The sequence below is a fragment of the Gigantopelta aegis genome, chromosome 2 (assembly GCF_016097555.1).
Source record: "Gigantopelta aegis isolate Gae_Host chromosome 2, Gae_host_genome, whole genome shotgun sequence".
Lineage (NCBI taxonomy): Eukaryota > Metazoa > Mollusca > Gastropoda > Neomphalida > Peltospiridae > Gigantopelta > Gigantopelta aegis.
The window spans coordinates 40,853,075-40,875,800 of NC_054700.1; the positions used below are offsets into that span (position 1 = coordinate 40,853,075).

General features: G+C 35.0%; 1 protein-coding gene across 1 annotated transcript; it reads right to left on the minus strand.

Moving 5' to 3' along the window:
* Positions 1-235: 235 nt before the first annotated feature.
* On the minus strand, positions 236-22,726 carry LOC121385669 (zinc finger MYND domain-containing protein 15-like). Its single transcript, XM_041516438.1, has 11 exons — positions 22,664-22,726; positions 21,108-21,316; positions 18,744-18,948; positions 17,102-17,245; positions 14,736-14,902; positions 10,034-10,162; positions 9,224-9,442; positions 8,575-8,660; positions 6,942-7,104; positions 3,437-3,495; positions 236-2,940 (listed from the first exon to the last, which is right to left on the minus strand). Exons 2-11 carry the CDS (start codon positions 21,298-21,300, stop codon positions 2,740-2,742), a joined length of 1,566 nt encoding a protein of 521 aa, XP_041372372.1. The 5' UTR covers positions 21,301-21,316; positions 22,664-22,726; the 3' UTR covers positions 236-2,739.

Genomic DNA, 22,726 nt, shown 5'->3' on the forward strand with positions numbered 1-22,726 from the left:
GCTGTGGAATACTGGTTGCAATAGTTGGAAAAAAACCCAGTCGCAGAATGGGTCCACCAAGAGTTCTATTCAATGACCAAAGCACTTTAGATGAGTCCTCTATTTGAAGGACGGATAATTGTCATGTGATCAGTTCCAAATGAGATGAAAGTCTCAACCTAAATATTTTTAAACGATTACCTTTTGTTTGGTGGTAAATATTTCCGAAAGAAAGGTTCACAAAAATTAATGCAAAAAAAGTAAAACAATTTTATTACAAAAATGCTAAATAAAAGTACAACATAATGTAGACATTTTCTAGTGACCAATAAGAGGGTTGTAATTTTATATGACGTGTAAATAAATAAGGTCATTTTGCTAATGATGCATCCATACAAACAAGCACTAACTAATGGGTGTGTCAGTTGTACAACCAATGCAGTTTTGATAAAACTTGAATTCTCCAGTCCACAAAAATTCATCACCAGTAACAGTAGAAAAAAACCAAATTGAGCTTGAAGCTAATAACTGAACAAGGTTTACAAAGTCCTTCGCTTCTCCATAACCAGCCTCGAATTCCTTCAGTACAGCACGGATGAAACAAAAACATTTAGATTTGTTATGTATACAATCCATGTCCAAGTATATCATTACCATGGGAAGATAAACCTGTATTAAAACTAAGCCACAGTTAGAAGTATATTTATTGACTAATGGGATTGACTAGCCATGATTTTATAGAGGGATGGGGCACAAACACTAACTGCTTTGCTGTACCAGGACATCCACTTCTAAGCTATTAAAGAGATTCCACCATAGTATCATTTAATGATGCTCTTCCAGGGCCTGTTTTATCAGCTGTAAATAAGTCTATATAAACACATTGCTGTACCAGGACATCCATTTCTAAGCTGTTAAAGAGACTCCATCATAGTATTTAATGAGGCTCTACCAGGGCCTGCTGTAAATAAGTCTATATAAACACATTGCTGTACCAGGACATCCATTTCTAAGCTGTTAAAGAGACTCCATCATAGTATTTAATAAGGCTCTACCAGGGCCTGCTGTAAATAAGTCTATATAAACACATTGCTGTACCAGGACATCCATTTCTAAGCTGTTAAAGAGACTCCATCATAGTATTTAATGAGGCTCTACCAGGGCCTGCTGTAAATAAGTCTATATAAACACATTGCTGTACCAGGACATCCATTTCTAAGCTGTTAAAGAGACTCCATCATAGTATTTAATGAGGCTCTACCAGGGCCTGCTGTAAATAAGTCTATATAAACACATTGCTGTACCAGGACATCCATTTCTAAGCTGTTAAAGAGACTCCATCATAGTATTTAATGAGGCTCTACCAGGGCCTGCTGTAAATAAGTCTATATAAACACATTGCTGTACCAGGACATCCATTTCTAAGCTGTTAAAGAGACTCCATCATAGTATTTAATGAGGCTCTACCAGGGCCTGCTGTAAATAAGTCTATATAAACACATTGCTGTACCAGGACATCCATTTCTAAGCTGTTAAAGAGACTCCATCATAGTATTTAATGAGGCTCTACCAGGGCCTGCTGTAAATAAGTCTATATAAACACATTGCTGTACCAGGACATCCATTTCTAAGCTGTTAAAGAGACTCCATCATAGTATTTAATGAGGCTCTACCAGGGCCTGCTGTAAATAAGTCTATATAAACACATTGCTGTACCAGGACATCCATTTCTAAGCTGTTAAAGAGACTCCATCATAGTATTTAATGAGGCTCTACCAGGGCCTGCTGTAAATAAGTCTATATAAACACATTGCTGTACCAGGACATCCATTTCTAAGCTGTTAAAGAGACTCCATCATAGTATTTAATGAGGCTCTACCAGGGCCTGCTGTAAATAAGTCTATATAAACACATTGCTGTACCAGGACATCCATTTCTAAGCTGTTAAAGAGACTCCATCATAGTATTTAATGAGGCTCTACCAGGGCCTGCTGTAAATAAGTCTATATAAACACATTGCTGTACCAGGACATCCATTTCTAAGCTGTTAAAGAGACTCCATCATAGTATTTAATGAGGCTCTACCAGGGCCTGCTGTAAATAAGTCTATATAAACACATTGCTGTACCAGGACATCCATTTCTAAGCTGTTAAAGAGACTCCATCATAGTATTTAATGAGGCTCTACCAGGGCCTGCTGTAAATAAGTCTATATAAAGACATTGCTGTACCAGGGCATCATTTCCAAACTATTTAATGATGCTCTACCAGGGCCTGTTTTGTTTCATGTTATCAGCTGTAAATACGTTTATATAAAGATATTGCTGTTCCAGCGCATCATTTCTGAGCTCTACCAGGGAATCCTTTAATGAGGCTCTACCAATTTAATAATTTTATCAGCTATAAATGTCTATATAAAAACATTGCTGTTCCAGGACATGATGTTGTGGTACCAGGACATAATTTCTAAGCTATTAATGATGCTCTACCAGGGCCTATTTTTTCCCATTTTATCAGATGTAAATAAGTCTATATAAAGACATTGCTGTTCCAGGGCATGAATTCATGGTACCAGGGCATGATTTCTAAGCTACTTAATGAGGCTTCACCAGGGCATCATTTCTAAGCTATTAATAATTTAATGATGCATCATCAGGGCATGTTTTATCAGCTGCTAATGAGCCTGTACCAGGGCATGATGAAGTCATATTTGAGCATCTTTTCTAAGTTACTACCGAGGCTGCACCAGGACATGTTCTCTCAGCTGTAAATGAGCCGGTATATAAAAGCGTTGCTATACCAGGGCATGTTATTTTCTTCACACACTTTCCTGAGCGGACTGCGAAATGGGTTGATGATTGGTTCAGTTGTGGAGCCGACACCAAGACCTTCCATGGCCTCTCTCGCACACTCACAACTCAGTTGGCAGTAATCCGTCAAATACACTGGAGTGCTGTCCATCTGTATTTAAAAATATAAAAAAATTTATTAATGAAAACAGAGACAAAACTGGTGTTTGTAACATAGCAGATGAAATGCGATTTCATAACCATGGCTCTGACTACATATATTTTATTCTTATTCAGCAGATATCTTATATAACATGTTAAAATATGTCGAAAAAGCACTTATTTATATATAATAAGAGATGATTTGAGAAGAATTGTCACATTCAGATTAGAAATTTTGTCTTTGAGATTTTGTCTTCAAAACAAAGCCTTTGGAGAATAGTACAAAATATCTAAGTAGCAACATAATGTAATAAAACACTTAACTACAAGGATTTTAATTACTTTCTTTCAAGTCTTGAATTTAGTATTTACAATCAATCAGTTTCAATTACACTGGGAACAGACTATAAATTAATAACATCTTTTATAATGAAGTACTAAAACACGTTGTATTCAGCCACTTACAAATTCTTGAATTTAGAAAATCAATAATAGATTGATAATACCTTCAGTTTCTTTAGTGTCTCTCCCCATGTCACATACGCCCCAATTCCTGCATTGAATCCTGAAAACAAATAAATAAATAAATAATTAATATGGAAAACTATAATTATGTGAATACTAAAACTAGTATGGTCGAGTACTGTAAAATCGAGAGCATTGTAAGTTCGAGACTGCGATTTTCGTGAAATTCACAAGCACGCTCACTTGTTGAATTGTTGTTTTTGCTAATAAAAACAGAAGAGACACCAAGAGGTTATGAACATGTTTCACGGAAATAATGCGATATAAAAAAGAATAACCAGAACAAAATGTTTGTTTATATAATTTTAACTGTTTTCACTAATTCCTGTTTTCACCCAGGAAACGAAACCCAGCATTGTCAAAACTACGAAAGTAGACAAAAATGGTTTGGATGGCAAAAACCACAGCTTTCAGTCACGTGACACATTGGGAGAGACACTGTAAGGCCATGATGAAGTAATTAAATGGGTACTAACAGAGTTGGGGGTCAAATAAACAGCAAATAAAGCATTGACAGATTACTTGAGAGTTGGTTATAATGCCAGAAATTATGTTTAATGTACTGCACCAAAAAAAGAGTGATCAGGAGAGGTGATAAATTCATTTGCCCTCACTGTAGGTCCAATAGTCAAAACAATAAACAGTAAATTGCATGTTCCATGCTGATTTTCAGGTTTTTCACATTTGTCAGCATTTAAAATTGTATGTTTCATTATTCATTGTTTTATGAATTTTACTGTCCTTTTCATCAGTTTGTTAAAAAAGTAGCTTTCTTTTAAATACAAAAGAAATGTAATAAAATGTTCCAGAAACAAAATATTTCTTTTACGTGACCACAATTAAATGTGATGTCATAGAAAGTAACACTGTATTTACTCTCGACTTTACAATACTCTAACCGGACACCAGTTGTTTTAGGGGGAGTGTGTTTGGAACAGTGTTTATTATATCAGCAGTGTTCCAGTGGATTTTATTTTCATTTGACATTACTATAAATATATTTATATGTACAGGTAAGTAACATTGTTATTGTTGTCAATTTCAATCTATAGTCCTTCCGATCAAGTGAAACCTTAGGGTTTCGAAATTACAATACTCAACTGTACAAATAACTATATATATATTTAAAATACACCGTCAATGTTAAACCATTGAAAATCTGTCCAATGTCTTTCAGTATTGTCCAGATGCATGTGAGCTCTAGCTTGCACACGTAAAGTCCATGCACATATTTAATTACTTACTGGTGTATTTTAAGTAGGGAAATAGCATCATAACTCTCCTGTTCAGAATATTTTGTATTTTTCAGGAATGGAGAGTTACGGTACTCAGCCATTCCCCTATATGTATAATACAGAATACAAGGGAAGTACCATCGATTACAAAAGTAGTAAAATGATGCAGTTGTTGTTTATCTAGAAGAACATCAAAGAAGGAAGGAAGACATGTTTTACTTAAAGGCACACTTAACACATTCTTAATTATATGGTATTGGTCATATTAAGGACCATACAGATAATGAGAGGAAACTCCATGGACTACTCTTTTCGATAGCAGCAAGGGATCCGTTATATATGCACCATCCCACAGACAGGATAGTAGATATACAACAGCCTTTATTACACCAGCTGGAATGAGAAATAGTCCCGTATCAGGTGAACATTTATCACTGGGCCATGTCCTGCCCCAGAATAATGCAGAAGTCATAACTATATCTGATAACATTAAAGCTTGCATCTCTACACAAAACAATGAAAATGTTTCATTTAACGACGCACTCGACACATTTTATTGACGGTTATATGGCATCAGACATATGGTTAAGGACTACACAGATATTGAGAGAGGAATCCCGCTGTCACCACTTCATGGGCTACTCTTTTCGATTAGCAGCAAGGGATCTTTTATATGCAGCATCCCGCAGACAGGGCAGTACATACCATGGCCTTTGATATACCAGTCGTGGTGCACTGGCTGGAACGAGAAATAGCCCAATGGGCCCACCGACGGGGATCGATCCCCAACCAACCGCACATTGAGCAGGCGCTTTACCGGTGGACAGCGTCCTTCCCTCTATACAAGACAAAGTCATGAGCAATGTCTAAAAGGTCATGTTGGTATGGTTTTATGAATCATTGCCACTCTCCAGGAGATAATATAAAGTTTGTTTTAACAACACAACTATGTTCAGTCGGTTTTGGATCAATCCACATTGGTCTCATTTGTCATTGTAGCCAGTACTACACGACTGGGTATGTCCAAAGCCATGGTATGTGCTATCCTGTCTGTGGGATGGTAATTTTAAAAGATTTCTTGCTACTAATGGAAAAGATTAGTGGGTTTTCTCTAAGACTATATATGTCAGAATTACCAAATGTTCAACATCCAATAGCTGATGATGAATAAATCAATGTGCTCTAGTGGGGTCGTTAAGCAAAATAAATTTCAGAATTTTCTTGGAAAATAAAACCACCATGGTCACAATTTCAGATGCCTGTACAAGGATAATTAAACAATATAATTTGCTGTGTCATGAATCTGTTGGAATTTCATCACAGATCATTGGTCATTAACCTATCAACTTAATTCTAATGTTGGAAATCTGTTGGAATTTCATCACCGATTATTGGCCATTAACCGATCAACTTAATTCTAATGTTGGGAATCTGTTGGAATTTCATCACCGATCATTGGTTATTAACCGATCAACTTAATTCTAATGTTGGAAATCTGTTGGAATTTTATCATCTATCATTGGTAATTAACCGATCAACTTAATTCTAATGTTGGAAATTCATCACCGATCATTGGTTATTAACCGATCAACTTAATTCTAATATTGGGAATCTGTTGGAATTTCATCACCGATTATTGGTCATTAACCGATCAACTTAATTCTAATGTTGGGAATCTGTTGGAATTTCATCATCGATCATTGGTTATTAACCGATCAACTTAATTCTAATGTTGGAAATCTGTTGGAATTTTATCATCTATCATTGGTCATTAACCAATCAACTTAATTCTAATGTTGGAAATCTGTTGGAATTTCATCACCGATCATTGGTCATTAACCGATCAACTTAATTCTAATGTCATGAATCTGTTGGAATTTCATCATCTATCACTGATCATTAACCGATCAACGTTCAATTATACAATCAATTAGAATTATATGAATTAAAAAAAAAATTGAATCATTAGGACCATGCCCTCAAGGTTGTGCTCATGGGAACAGTTACCTTTAAAACCCATTCAGTATTGGTTTGCTTTATTTATATATGTCCGCCAAACCCAAACCCCAGAAAATTTACATTAATTTCATCATTAAAACTGTAGGAACTATTACAGTTAACATTTCTCGCAGCAATTAATTATGGATTTTTATAATCAATCTTCAGATCAAAATAATAAAATTTTTATTATAAATTAATCACTAGAACAGCAGAAAAAAAGAAAAGATGGTATCTACACATAAAACCTTACCCACTACGAGATCTGGTTTATCAAGTTTCTGCGTGTGGTACCAGCCCTTGTAACACGTCATTTTTATGTTCTCCAGTTGTCTCCCTTTCTTAACACTCTTTGATATTTCATTGCCCACCATGTCAATCTGGAACTTCATTGTGGGAAGCAACCTTGCAAATTCCTTTAAAAAGATTAAATGTAATGTAGTTTATTAAAATGTTGATGTCACAAATGTCTAAAATATAAACCCTACAATGAGAGTGCACCGTCGTACTGGACAGAAATGTAATAATACCAGACAGATAAAATAAATCATGGGATGTGACAATGGGATTCAGACTCCAAAATAATATTTGTAAAGTATTAAAAAAATAATAATAGAGGAACCTCTCAACCCCACCCCACCACCACCACCGTAACCTGAATTCCCTCAAAACTGGACATTTTTCACAGTCTTTTTTGAAAATCAGTACATAACTTAACCTCTCTCAACCGGACACCTCTTAAAACTGGAGGGGCAGGATGTAGCCCAGTGGTAAAGCACTCGTGTGATGTGTGGTCGGTTTTGGATCGATCCCCGTCGGTGGCCCCATTGGGCTATTTCTCGTTCCAGTCAGTGCTCTACAACTGGTGTAACAAAGACCATGGTATGTACTATCCTGTCTGTCGGATGGTGCATATAAAAGATCCCTTGCTACTAATTGAAAAGGGTAGCCCATGAAGTGGCGACAGCGGGTTTCCTCTCTATATCTGTGTGGTCATTAACCATATGTCTGACGCCATATAACCGTAAATAATGAAAGTATTGTAATTCATCAGGTTAATTACATTACATTGTTGGCAGAATGACCACAATGAATACTAAATGACCATCATCTACCATTCAAAATATCTATTTTGAAATTTACAGAAAACCCCCCAGTTTTTACATTTTAAAGTATGAATTGACCTGTATTAAGCAGCCACCTGTCTTAAGAGACCATTTTTGGAAGCTCAGTTTGGTGACTGCTTAACAGGTACATTGTATGAACCATTTGGCATAAATATGGTAATAAGTCATTAGTGATACTTGAAATTCTGGAAACATCACCACCATATTTTCAAAATCATTTACCATTTTGCCATTCTGAAAAAAAGGTTTGTTTTGTCTAACGACACCACTAGAGCACACGGATCATCCAAAATCATCAGCTATTGGATGTCAAATATTTGGTAATTCTAATATTGAGTTTTAGGAGTAAACCCACTACATTTTTCCATTAGTTGCCAAGAATCTCTTATATGCATCATCCTAAAGAGAGAATAGCACATACCACAACATTTGATATACAGATTGTGGTGCACTGGCTGGAACGAGAAATAGGCCAATGATCCCACCAACGAGGGATCAATCCTAGACTGACCACGCTTTACCACTGGGCTACATCCTAAAGAGAGAATAACACATACCACAGCATTTGATATACAGATTGTGGTGCACTGGCTGGAACGAGAAATAGGCCAATGATCCCACCAACGAGGGATCAATCCTAGACTGACCACGCTTTACCACTGGGCTACATCCTGCCCCCATCCCGAGAAAAGGTTATAGTTATAAATGTATGAGCCATTTGGCATGTCATTAACTGTAGTAATTAGTGACTTGTCATACCTGAAATGCTGCTAACATCTCCACCTCTTTCTCTGCACCAACAAGATGAATGACGAACGTGTCTCCAGTCTTAAGACGATCTGGATCTGGAAAAATCAAGTGAAATATTTCAATGAAAGGCCTGGGTTCGTATTTACGGGCCAGTCATCAATTACATATTGCAAAAAAAGAAGAAAAAAGAAAGAAAAAAAGTTGGATCATTTTTTCTTTTCATGAATACTTAACCTGACCTCAAACCAATGGCATTTTCACCTGAAACAATAAACTGATCTGAACATCCCAACATACAATGGATGGCTTAAAATATTCCATTGAAATGACATTTTTTTAATACTCTCCCCACACCCATATAACATTTTTTACTCTAAAAAGCCAACCTCTAAAAGTATGTAAGTCTGACAACACCACCTCCAATGCTTGCATAGTAATATTATTTTACCAATATTATTAGAATTTCTGTTTATATTTCTGTTTGTTTGGTATGGCAATAAATATTTAGTTCAAAAAAAGAATCTACAATACCAATGACTGGCTTCATTTTTCTTTATAACTAAAAATGAGACAACTGTTTCAAAACTTTATGTAACTCTTGACAAAGAACCCCTTCCCCCATAATGTTTCATAATGCATCCCTTGGTCAACAACTTACAGTCAGTTTTAAAACATGATGTTACAAGGTAGTACAACGTCAGTGGAAAACTAAGCAGGGCTGCTATTGGAGAATCCAGACTAAATCCTCGAAATGTGTAATACTGTGTCCAATCAGTGAACGGCTTGCTCATATCTGGAGGAACACTGTCTGGTTTTGTGCTGAGGACAGCACCCTCTGTGGGCAGTACAAATGGGTTGTCATCATCAGTTAGGTCCCCTAAAAATCAGACGTAAAAATAAGTTCCTTAAGTACTACAAAAAGCAATCTTGTGTTTAACTGCAAACCTAAAAATCACAAGTAGAAGTAAGTTCCTGAAGTCCTACATGTGTATAAAAAGCAATCTTGTGTTTAACTGCAAACTATTTGGAAGATTTAATCAAATACATATGTAGAAGCATAGGATGAGAAAGTGTAGTGGTTAAACCTTCAGTTATAGAGAATATTACAATAATTTTGTGGCCATTATAGGCCTATACCATTTATCTAAGGTACCAGTTATTTCAAAATGTATCAAATAAGTGAAAATGAGTTGGAGATGTTTTTAAACAAGATTGCACATTTAACTTATACATATAGGTAGCCATCAGTTTTTGTACTGTTAATTTCAATGGACACTTTAGCTTAGACAGAGGTGGGCGGGAATATATATTGATACAAAATTAATTAGGGTGCACCCTTTCTTTACGTTTGGTAGAGTCAGATTCCCAGAAAGACACAATTTGTTTTTAGGTCTAGAGAAAATTAACAATTAAATGACTGTTAGTATTTTAACAAAAGCAATACATGAATTAGGAAAGTAATGATTACCAAAAGGAATGTCGTTTCCTTGTTGCGCCCACAGGAGACATTCTCGTCGCCACATGCCCTTGTTGTAGACGCCATGTTTCTTTAGAAACTTCCGATACGCAAGCACATGGAAGTCGAGACTGGTTGTTTCTAAAACAATACAGGATAACCATAAGCATTAACATTTTATATCTAAATGTAGATGACGGTATGAAAATTAATTTTTATTAAGTAGATTTTTGTGCAAATCAAGCGAACTATATAATTTTGGTTGTACGTCTTCTCAAGGATATTCAGAAGTATCAACATTTCCAGGGCTAGCTCTGGCAGTCGCCAAATTTGCCAATTGCAAATTTCAAAATCAACTGGCACATTTTATTTTAGTCTGGCAAAATAATTTCATGAAATAATGGATATTTTGTTAGAAAATAACTGGTTTTTCTGCTATTTTTTAAGTTTAATATATAATTTGGTGAAATGTTTTGCTGACCCAAAGCCAGCTCTGATTTTATGAGTATATAAAGCATATTCTTTTCTTTTTTAAAAAACCCTTCCTCCTTCCTACAAGTATACATGAAAAATTTTGATTCTGTGGGAATATTTTATTCCACATTTTAAAATTTGTTTTACCCTTAGTGACCCTTAATTATTGGAATGAGCTTGCCCAGATTGAGTTTGTTTTAAGATTTTTAACTTTTAACAATAACTTTTTTGTCTTGCCGATCGATGGTCTTAGCTCTGTGCATCTGCATGTTATTCTGAGTAATGTTGGAAGTAATTGTCAGATTTCACATTATTTGATGGTGGATAATAAATAAATACAACACTCGTTTTCGCTTGATATTATTTTTACGAAACTCATAAATTTCCTAAGGTATCTGACCTAACTTTCAGTTGGTCAGATATTAACATGGGAAGTTCACTTGTTTCATATAAATGATATCTCATGAAAACTTGTACAGTATTCTATATATCCCAAATGGCTAATTCTATCTTGTACATGCATGAATTAGAGAAAATGAAAATCCTGTTACAACATGACATATTGTTAGACAAGTACATTAAACCCTCTGCCTGTAATATTCAATGAATTACAGCGTCACATATTGTTATAGTACTGTTAGACAAGTACATTAAACTCTCTGGCTGTAATATTCAATGAAGTACAGCATCACATATTGTTATAGTACTGTTAGACAAGTACATTAAACCCTCTGGCTGTAATATTCAATGAAGTACAACATCACATATTGTTATAGTACTGTTAGACAAGTACACTAAACCCTCTGGCTGTAATATTCAATGAATTACAACATCACATATTGTTATAGTACTGTTAGACAAGTACATTAAACCCTCTGGCTGTAATATTCAATGAATTACAACATCACATATTGTTATAGTACTGTTAGACAAGTACATTAAACTCTCTGGCTGCAATATTCAATGAATTACAACATCACATATTGTTATAGTACTGTTAGACAAGTACATTAAACCCTCTGGCTGTAATATTCAATGAATTACAACATCACATATTGTTATAGTACTGTTAGACAAGTACATTAAACCCTCTGGCTGTAATATTCAATGAAGTACAACATCACATATTGTTATAGTACTGTTAGACAAGTACATTAAACCCTCTGGCTGTAATATTCAATGAATTACAACATCACATATTGTTATAGTACTGTTAGACAAGTACACTAAACCCTCTGGCTGCAATATTCAATGAATTACAACATCACATATTGTTATAGTACTGTTAGACAAGTACATTAAACCCTCTGGCTGTAATATTCAATGAATTACAACATCACATATTGTTATAGTACTGTTAGACAAGTACATTAAACCCTCTGGCTGCAATATTCAATGAATTACAACATCACATATTGTTATAGTACTGTTAGACAAGTACATTAAACCCTCTGGCTGTAATATTCAATGAATTACAACATCACATATTGTTATAGTACTGTTAGACAAGTACATTAAACCCTCTGGCTGTAATATTCAATGAATTACAGCATCACATATTGTTATAGTACTGTTAGACAAGTACACTAAACCCTCTGGCTGTAATATTCAATGAATTACAGCATCACATATTGTTATAGTACTGTTAGACAAGTACATTAAACCCTCTGGCTGCAATATTCAATGAATTACAGCATCACATATTGTTATAGTACTGTTAGACAAGTACATTAAACCCTCTGGCTGCAATATTCAATGAATTACAGCATCACATATTGTTATAGTACTGTTAGACAAGTACATTAAACCCTCTGGCTGTAATATTCAATGAATTACAACATCACATATTGTTATAGTACTGTTAGACAAGTACATTAAACCCTCTGGCTGTAATATTCAATGAATTACAACATCACATATTGTTATAGTACTGTTAGACAAGTACATTAAACCCTCTGGCTGCAATATTCAATGAATTACAACATCACATATTGTTATAGTACTGTTAGACAAGTACATTAAACCCTCTGGCTGTAATATTCAATGAATTACAACATCACATATTGTTATAGTACTGTTAGACAAGTACACTAAACATATTGTTATAGTACTGTTAGACAAGTACACTAAACCCTCTGGCTGTAATATTCAATGAATTACAACATCATATTGTTATAGTACTGTTAGACAAGTACACTAAACCCTCTGGCTGTAATGTACAACATCACATATTGTTATAGTACTGTTAGACAATAAACCCTCTGGCTGTAATATTCAATGAATTACAACATCACATATTGTTATAGTACTGTTAGACAAGTACACTAAACCCTCTGGCTGTAATATTCAATGAATTACAACATCACATATTGTTATAGTACTGTTAGACAAGTACACTAAACCCTCTGGCTGTAATATTCAATGAATTACAACATCACATATTGTTATAGTACTGTTAGACAAGTACACTAAACCCTCTGGCTGTAATATTCAATGAATTACAACATCACATATTGTTATAGTACTGTTAGACAAGTCTAAACCCTCTGGCTGAATATTCAATGAATTACAACATCACATATTGTTATAGTACTGTTAGACAAGTACACTAAACCCTCTGCCTGTAATATTCAATGAATTACAACATCACATATTGTTATAGTACTGTTAGACAAGTACACTAAACCCTCTGCCTGTAATATTCAATGAATTACAACATCACATATTGTTATAGTACTGTTAGACAAGTACACTAAACCCTCTGGCTGTAATATTCAATGAATTACAACATCACATATTGTTATAGTACTGTTAGACAAGTACACTAAACCCTCTGGCTGTAATATTCAATGAATTACAACATCACATATTGTTATAGTACTGTTAGACAAGTACACTAAACCCTCTGGCTGTAATATTCAATGAATTACAACATCACATATTGTTATAGTACTGTTAGACAAGTACATTAAACCCTCTGGCTGCAATATTCAATGAATTACAACATCACATATTGTTATAGTACTGTTAGACAAGTACATTAAACCCTCTGGCTGCAATATTCAATGAATTACAACATCACATATTGTTATAGTACTGTTAGACAAGTACATTAAACCCTCTGGCTGTAATATTCAATGAATTACAACATCACATATTGTTATAGTACTGTTAGACAAGTACATTAAACCCTCTGGCTGTAATATTCAATGAATTACAACATCACATATTGTTATAGTACTGTTAGACAAGTACATTAAACCCTCTGGCTGTAATATTCAATGAATTACAACATCACATATTGTTATAGTACTGTTAGACAAGTACATTAAACCCTCTGGCTGTAATATTCAATGAATTACAACATCACATATTGTTATAGTACTGTTAGACAAGTACATTAAACCCTCTGGCTGCAATATTCAATGAATTACAACATCACATATTGTTATAGTACTGTTAGACAAGTACATTAAACCCTCTGGCTGCAATATTTAAATGAATTACAACATCACATATTGTTATAGTACTGTTAGACAAGTACACTAAACCCTCTGGCTGCAATATTCAATGAATTACAACATCACATATTTTTATAGTACTGTTAGACAAGTACATTAAACCCCCTGGCTGTAATATTCAATGAAGTACAACATCACATATTGTTATAGTACTGTTAGACAAGTACATTAAACCCCCTGGCTGTAATATTCAATGAATTACAACATCACATATTTTTATAGTACTGTTAGACAAGTACATTAAACCCCCTGGCTGTAATATTCAATGAATTACAACATCACATATTGTTATAGTACTGTTAGACAAGTACATTAAACCCCCTGGCTGTAATATTCAATGAATTACAACATCACATATTGTTATAGTACTGTTAGACAAGTACACTAAACCCTCTGGCTGCAATATTCAATGAAGTACAACATCACATATTGTTATAGTACTGTTAGACAAGTACATTAAACCCTCTGGCTGCATTATTCAATGAATTACAACATCACATATTGTTATAGTACTGTTAGACAAGTACACTAAACCCTCTGGCTGCAATATTCAATGAATTACAGCATCACATATTGTTATAGTACTGTTAGACAAGTACATTAAACCCCCTGGCTGTAATATTCAGTGAATTACAACATCACATATTGTTATAGTACTGTTAGACAAGTACATTAAATCCTCTGGCTGTAATATTCAATGACGCCTCAATACAACAAACCTTGTACATATGAGAACGGGAAGTCTGCGAGTTCTGTTGTTCTGGTCATGTACTGCTTCATGCGAGCACACCACCGTTTATGACTGTGATTCTTCATATCTCCGGGCTGCGACCAGCCTCGCTTCTGACACTCCTTAGAGCAGTAGATGATGGCATCACATGATGAGCTGAAATACACGTAATATTCCACAATATATAAATAAATAATATATAAATACATGTATATAAATAAATACACATAATATTTCAAACTATATAACAGGATAATAGTGATATAATAATTTTAAAATGATATAACAGAATAATAACTGGTTGGAGAATAGGCATCAGAAGCACTGCCCACCCCAACTCTGAAGTTAATGCATTACCCACCACAACTCTGGAGTTAATGCACTGCCCACCCCAGTTGAAAATCAAATTAAAATATAGCTCCCCTTTGGCAATCTAGGTAAATATTCAGAGAGCACCTCCTTCAAATACTCAATAAATTCATTTATTCATTTCAACTTATTTTCGTGCTTATATCCAAATAAGATTCAAGCACGCTGTTATGTGGAAAGAAATTGAAAAGTGAACATATACAATTTGACAGACAGTATTGTTTGGAATTTTAAACAGCAACAAAAGTATAATGGTATTTGCTAATTGATTCATTATTAATGTTAAATATTATGAATACAGAAGTAAAATGCAGAAACAGAAACCTAGCTCTTTTAAACATAAAAGATAGAATACAAATTGAAAAAAATATATTTTACAAACATTGTCAGTGTAAAGAGCATGAACAATATTGTGCACCTTGGTTAATATTCCAGGAAACGAGACATAGCAATATATTGTTATAAAGGTATTTATTACAATACAAAATTTAATATTTTCTATTTCAAAATCTTATCTTAACATTTATTCTTTCCTTTCTTCCTTCTTTTTTCCTCTAAAATGTTTTCTATCTTGACTTCTAAATTCACTGTTAACCCCATATATTACATAATTATTTTATGTATCCATGTTTAATTATACTGTTGTAATGTACCATTCGAATTCATTTTTTTTATATATTAGCACGACATAAGGTAGTGATATCAGAGCCCCAACCTTGACACTACCATATATATTTCTGGGGTTAATAAACTTTTTTTTTTAAATAATAAAAAATAAAAATTAAGATTCAAGCAGGCTGCCCTGGGCACACACCTCAGCTATCTGGGCTGTGTTCAGGACAATGGGTTAGTGGTTAGTGAGAGAGAAGATGATGTAATGGCCTTACACATACCCACTGAGTTGTTAAAATTTGCTCTGGGTAGGAGCCGGTATTGGGCTGCAAACTCAGTACTGACTAGCCTTATGTCCGATGGCTTAACCACGACACCATCAAGGCCGCTGATTTGATAAACAACTGTTACTACTAATAACTGACCTAAATTGAGTGGTCCTAACCTAGAAAGTTGAGAGGTGGTGCAAACCACGACTGCAAAACTAGTTACAAGGCAAAGCCATACATGTGCATAGCAGAATAGCTATTTGTTGCCCACTCCAACCTCACTCTCTGTAAAATATTACAAAGTACTCTTTTTAGTTTCAAGGTGTCCCTTTTTGTCTAGCTGACGAAGACACTATATTACTGGCAGGGGTGGGACGTTGCCCAGTGGTAAAGTGCTCACTTGATGTGTGGTCAGTCTGGGATTGATCCCCGTCGGTGGGCCCATTGGGCTATTTCTCCTTCCAGCCAATGCACCATGACTGGTATATCAAAGGCCATGATATGTGCTATCTTGTCTGTAGGATGGTGCATATATAAGATCCCTTGCTACTAATGGAAAAAAATGTTATGTACGTCTCAAAATTACCAAATGTTTGACATCCAATAGCCAATGATTACTAAATCAATGTGCTCTAGTCAGGGCTTCTAGAATTTTTATAACATTCACTAGCCATGGGATCAGTGGTTTTAAAAATTTACTAGCCACGATTAAAAATTCACAAGCCCTACTTTACTTTAAGTTAATACAATTTTACTATATAATAGTAATAACACTTAAAGAGAGAGATATAGCTTAAAAACACTAACACTGGGGGGTGAGGGTGAGAGCAGGATATTCATATTTACAAAATAGACGTAACTGCAACATTCGACCACCCCCCACTTAAAACGCCAGTGTACAGTCGTTAAACAAAACAAAACATATTACTGTGCCACGGTTCTTCTTTTTTTTATTGCAACCCCACCCCCGTAGTTTTATTTTAGACTAGGTAAATGTATGCTCAGCGAGGATGTGAGACGAATGATTTCCTTATTACATTACACAAATCTTCTTCACATAATTATGTGCCACCATAAATACCCTGCAGCTGCAAAACATTCTCACCACTTTTTAAAGAGATCTGGTGTTCCTTTCATTGGACACATGTTGCACTGGCGGAACCAGAGTTCACTCATGGACAGTGGTGGACCGAGACCAGGGCTCATGAAGTAGACACCAACAGTGCTGAGATCCAAAATAGCCGCAGACCTGTGGTTAGGAAAAGAAAAGAAAGGAATGTTATCTTTGTTTGTACAACCAATACATTTACAACTGCTTTTATTTGGTCGAAATACCTTAAGTGATCTCTATAATAAAAAAAATATTGATTTGTGTTTGAAATTTTATTAACCAAACACATCGTTTTGATTAAAATAGTCTAATGGTTTGAAGGCACATGCACTTCTTTGTTTCTTTTCTAGCTTCTTTCAAAATCCTGTTGTACATAATACCCTCTTTTCCTCTATTTGATTGTTATTAAAATACATTTGTATACAAATTTTATATGTATACATTACTATTATATTATAATTAAGTAATTGTCGCCATTATATTGTATGTATATAGGTCAGGGCCTAGTAAGTTGGCAAACTTGTGCCCAATCCTTCTGTTGTTTATGCAATAAAATAGGTTTTCAATAAAAAAAATGTACAAGTATGAAAAAGAAAGGAAAGAAATGTTTTAATGACTCATAAAGTAGACATTACAACAGCACTGAGATGTAGATTAGAGAGGATCTGTTTGTGAACTAATCCATTGGGATTAATAGACTCCATCATATGTGGTCATGTGAGATACAAAAAGTACACCCGAGGTGGTGGACATTTCGACCCGGGACAATGCTTGCCGAGTCCCAGGGTTGAAATTTCCACCACCGAGGGTGTACTTTTTCTATTCCACATGACCGCATATCATGGAGTCTTTTTCTCCCACCATTAGATCAATAAACCATTATTTTACACGAACAAACAAAGATGGCTGAAAAAGTAACTTCTTTATTTGACTGTTTTATCATAAATAAACTACAATATCATATTTGCTGCATCTGTTTCATGTGTTAAATATAATGTAACACTACAAATTAACAAGATAGCTTTTATAATGAAGGTTTTAATAACAAAATATTGATCTAAAACTAACCAACTCGCATTGATATGTCATATATTACCAACGCCGTAATACTTCCTATGTTAAATTCAATGATGTCATAGCCCATGCAAGACAGATTTATTCCGCATGGGCTGACGTCTTGGAACGGGTCTGTCTTGCATGGGTCTGTCTCGCACTCATAGTTGTATAATCATAATGCTGGTGTTTCGAAGCACATGGGGTAAAGATTGGGAAACAAGTACAACATACATGTAGATGGCAAAAGGAAAGTTGAAGAATACATGAAAAAAATAAAAATAATTACAGTGAAACCTGTCTAAACCGGTTATTGCCAGGGACCTAATATTTATCTGATTTAGACAGGATCCAGTGTCTAGATGGTTAAGTTTGAGACTTTAGAAAATTTGGGACCATAAACAATGGCCAGTTTTGACCAGATTCCAGTTTGTTCAGTGTCCAATTTAGACAGGTGTCACTGTATAATTATACTACAAATATATCAACAGATCTTAATAATGATGAGGCCAATTAAAAAAAATTAAAAAATGTCCACATCCATCCTGTCCAGATATGATTCTGATGTATTTGTAATACTGACTGAAGTTTGGTCTTGTCCTGGTAGGTGACTATGCGAGGTCGTCGTGGCGACTTGGCTACAGGAAACAGACAGCAGTAGCAGAAGAGGTTGTACGCCTGCTGTGACAACGTCTTGTTGCTGGGATCGGCCACATTGACCCCGAGTCCCATCCCTCTCTTGTCGTTCATCTGGACGTAACGATGGGTAACACCATCATCATCAACAACTGGAAAGTATTCACAGAGTTTCGTAAAATCAGTACGATTCACAAACGAGTGTAATAATTTCTTTATTGTCCATATTATCAATATTATTTTTAAGAATAACAAGCTAGGACCATATCAAAAATATTTCAAACATAACTAGGAGATAACGAAACAATGTAATTTTTCGATATGACGTCATTTTGGTAACCTTTTACAGAGAACTATGACTGAGGAAGCCTCATTAAGTTATGACATCACTTCCCCAAATTACGTCATTTGTTGTGCACGTGAAATCATTGACACACGTGTGTCATACTGGTTACATTTTTCTGAATATCTTGAATTATGTGAATAACAAATAGGGTTAACAGTGAAATTAGAAATAAAGTGATAAAAAAGTTTAAAGTTTTGAGAGAACTTAAAAAAAGAAACCAGATTTAACTTCCACATTTATTCACTGTAGACAGCCTATTGGGTTATTTCTTGTTCCAGCCAGTGCACCATGACTGGTATATCAAAGGCCATGGTATGTGCTATCCTGTCTGTGGGATGTTGCATATAAAAGATCCCTTGCTACTAATGAAAAAATGTAGCGGGTTTCCTGTCTATGACTATATGTCAAACTTATCCAATAGCCGATGACTAATAAACAATGTGCTCTAGTGGCATTGTTAAAACTACATTCCCTGGAATATTTTTATTATTTAAGCATATAGGACAGAAAATCCAATTACGTTTGGTGCATATATATGACGCCGCACTCCGCATTGGTTTCACTATGCTGGCTTATCCAGGTTAAAAACAAAGAAATGATTTTGAAAGTGGAACACTTTTGATGGGCTTGTACCGATCTCGGTTTTCATTAGCTTATCACAAGTATAGCATTCCCCAACAAGAGATCACGTGAGATTTCGCAATTTTTGAACAAATTTAACTGTCTCCAAAACATATTTATATCCATAGAGGCATGGTACAACGCCTTTTCAGGGGTCGGTGAGTGGGGGATTTGCCTTGAAATTTTAACAGTGGCCAGCTGTTGGCATATGCGTTATATGTAAGTGGGTGTTACTAATTACGTAATGCTCTAGGGGTAGAGAAAGAGGGTACTGTGTTCGATTTACGTAACATTTTTCAAGACTATATGTTATTTTTATTCATTACTTAGACCTAAAAAGGTGTTTTTTGGAAATGCGCGGTCAGTCTAGGATTGATCCCCATCGGCAGGTATACAAAAATGCCATGGTATGTGATATCCTGTCTGTGGGATGGTACATATAAACAATCCCTTGCTAAATCCCTTGATTTCAGCGGGGTTGGGGTTATAGACTGTGTTAAGCAAAGTTTATATGAGGCCATGCTCCCCCAAAAAATACATTTCAATTTTTTTTAAGCTTAGGCAAGTAAGGGTTTCGACCTCCAATACCCTCCCCCTGCACATGCACCCGATTCCTCTCTCAGATTATATGTCAAAATTACCTAATGTTAGACATCCAACAGCAGATGGAAGGAAGGATAGGATATGTTTTATTTAACGACGCACTCAAGACATTTTATTTACGGTTGTATGGGGTCGGATGATTAATAAATCAATATGCTTTATCTTTAATGTCGTTAAACAACCCACCACCCCCCAACTTTACCCTTTCCAAACGAAATAATATTTATTTGAATTTGTCGATTTTAACATGTAAAATTAAGAAGTGAAAACGTTCATTGTCTACTTTAGTATATTTTATTTAAAAATATATACATGATTAATATGTTACTAGCATACAAACTAAACTTTGAAACTTCTACTAACACTTTATAAAATATCAATTCTGAAATAGGAAGGTACAACTGTTGATAATAAGTTGTCAAGATCAAACCGGTTTTAACTACAGCGCAAGATTTCTCTTTTAATTTTTTGAGACGAACCATACAATTTGAAATTGGCAAACGCACATGTTAACTGAAACTGACAACAGGCTGCAAGCGTATACGTTTGACGATATCCGTTCATAGCGAACACACATGACTTTTTTAAAAGTGCAATTGAGCTTGTATTTCACATGTGTACATGATGTTATAATATGGTAACCAGATAATGTAACTTTAAACAAAACATACTTTCACCACAGACAAAATATTTTTTATAACATTAGTCTAAACCTCAAAGAACGTATAAACAAAAACCAACCTGTTTCAAGTTCAACGATGAACCAGATTGTGTCTTCCATCGGTAGAGCTCGAATTTTCTCTTCTTGTCCCACACTTTGGGCCATCTTGTCTTGTATATCGACCGCCAACTCGGCAAACTTGTCAGGATTCTGCTTGAACAATTCGTCGACATATGCATCAATTTCTTCTTTAGACTTTTTGGTGCCATCCATTTTGCTGAATCACAGGCTAATAAAACAAAAACAAAACATATAGGTTATATTTTTTCCATGGATTACAATAGTTAGTTTATAATATTAATTGTTTTTAAAGACACCACAATTTTTTTTTTTAAAATGGTGGCTGGGCTCTGCATGTAGCTCAGTTGGTAGAGCAGTCACCTGAGGTACGTGTGTGGCAGGATTAAACTACCTCAGTGTTAAAAAAGTTAGTTTGAGCGCATTGATTTATTAATCATCGCCTATCTGATCAGATGTTAATCATTTGGTAATTTAATATATATAGTCTTAAAGAGGAAATGGGACGTAGCCCAGTGGTAAGATGCTCGCTCATTGCGCAATCGATGTTAGATCAATCCCCATCGGTGGACCTATTGGGCTATTTCTCGTTCCAGCCAGTGCACCACGACTGGTTATCAAAGGCTGTGGTGTGTACTACCCTGTCTGTGGGATGATGCATGTAAAAGATTCCTTGCTGTTATTCGAAAAGAGTAGCCCATGAAGTGACAACAGCAGGTTTCCTCTCTCAATATCTATGTGGTCCTTAACCATATGTCTGACCGTGACACCATGTAACCATAAATAAAGTGTTGAATGCAATGTTAAATAAAACATTTCTTTCTTCTTAAAGAGGAAACCTACATGTTTCCATTTGCAGCAAGTTTATATGCACCATCCCACAGACAGGATAGCACACACCATGACACTTGACATACCATGTACTGCACTGGTTAGAACGAGAAATAGCTCAATGGGCTCACCGACAGGAATTGATCCTAGACCAATCGTGCATCAAGCAAACACTTGGCACTGGTCTACGTCCTGCCCCTACCACGTTAGTGGACCCAATCTCCAACTGCACTTTTCCCATCCCAACCAGTGTCCCACAACTAGTAGGCCTATATCAAACACTGTGGTATGTTTTGTCCTGTCTGTGGGTAAAGTATGTACGAAAGACCCCTTGCTGCTACAGAAAAAAGTAGTGTGTCTTCAAGGTTATGTGTAAAAAATTACCAAATCAATTTGTCTTAGAGGTGTTGTTAAAGAAAAGAAACTTTATCAAAATGTAGGCCTATTAAATGTTTCAAGTTATTTTAATTTAATATTTAGTATGTTATGAATAATTATTTAATTTTCTTTTTATCTGTTTATTTATTGTTTTATGTTTAACACTGATGACATTGACAATGCAATTTGTGACCCTGTTGAAAAACCTTGAAAAGGGTGATCTTTTGCCTCTGTTGGATTGCCACATATTTATTATCAATTGCACTACAATCAATTGCCTATTTTTGGCTTATTATGAAGCACATGGACTCTACAAACTTTTAGCAAAGTAAATAATACATGTACAAACAATTTAACTGTATAGAGACTGTGAAACTCAACACTTGATATTATTACAATGAGTGTATACTGA

Excerpts from the sequence above, each read along its gene's own strand:
- LOC121385669 (XM_041516438.1), bottom strand. The coding sequence starts at position 21,300 with ATGGATGGCACCAAAAAGTCTAAAGAAGAAATTGATGCATATGTCGAC. Across the intron at positions 10,163-14,735 it reads CCCGTTCTCATATGTACAAG|AAACAACCAGTCTCGACTTC; the intron begins GTTTGTTGTATT and ends GTATTGTTTTAG. Across the intron at positions 7,105-8,574 it reads AGATGTTAGCAGCATTTCAG|GAATTTGCAAGGTTGCTTCC; the intron begins GTATGACAAGTC and ends ATCTTTTTAAAG.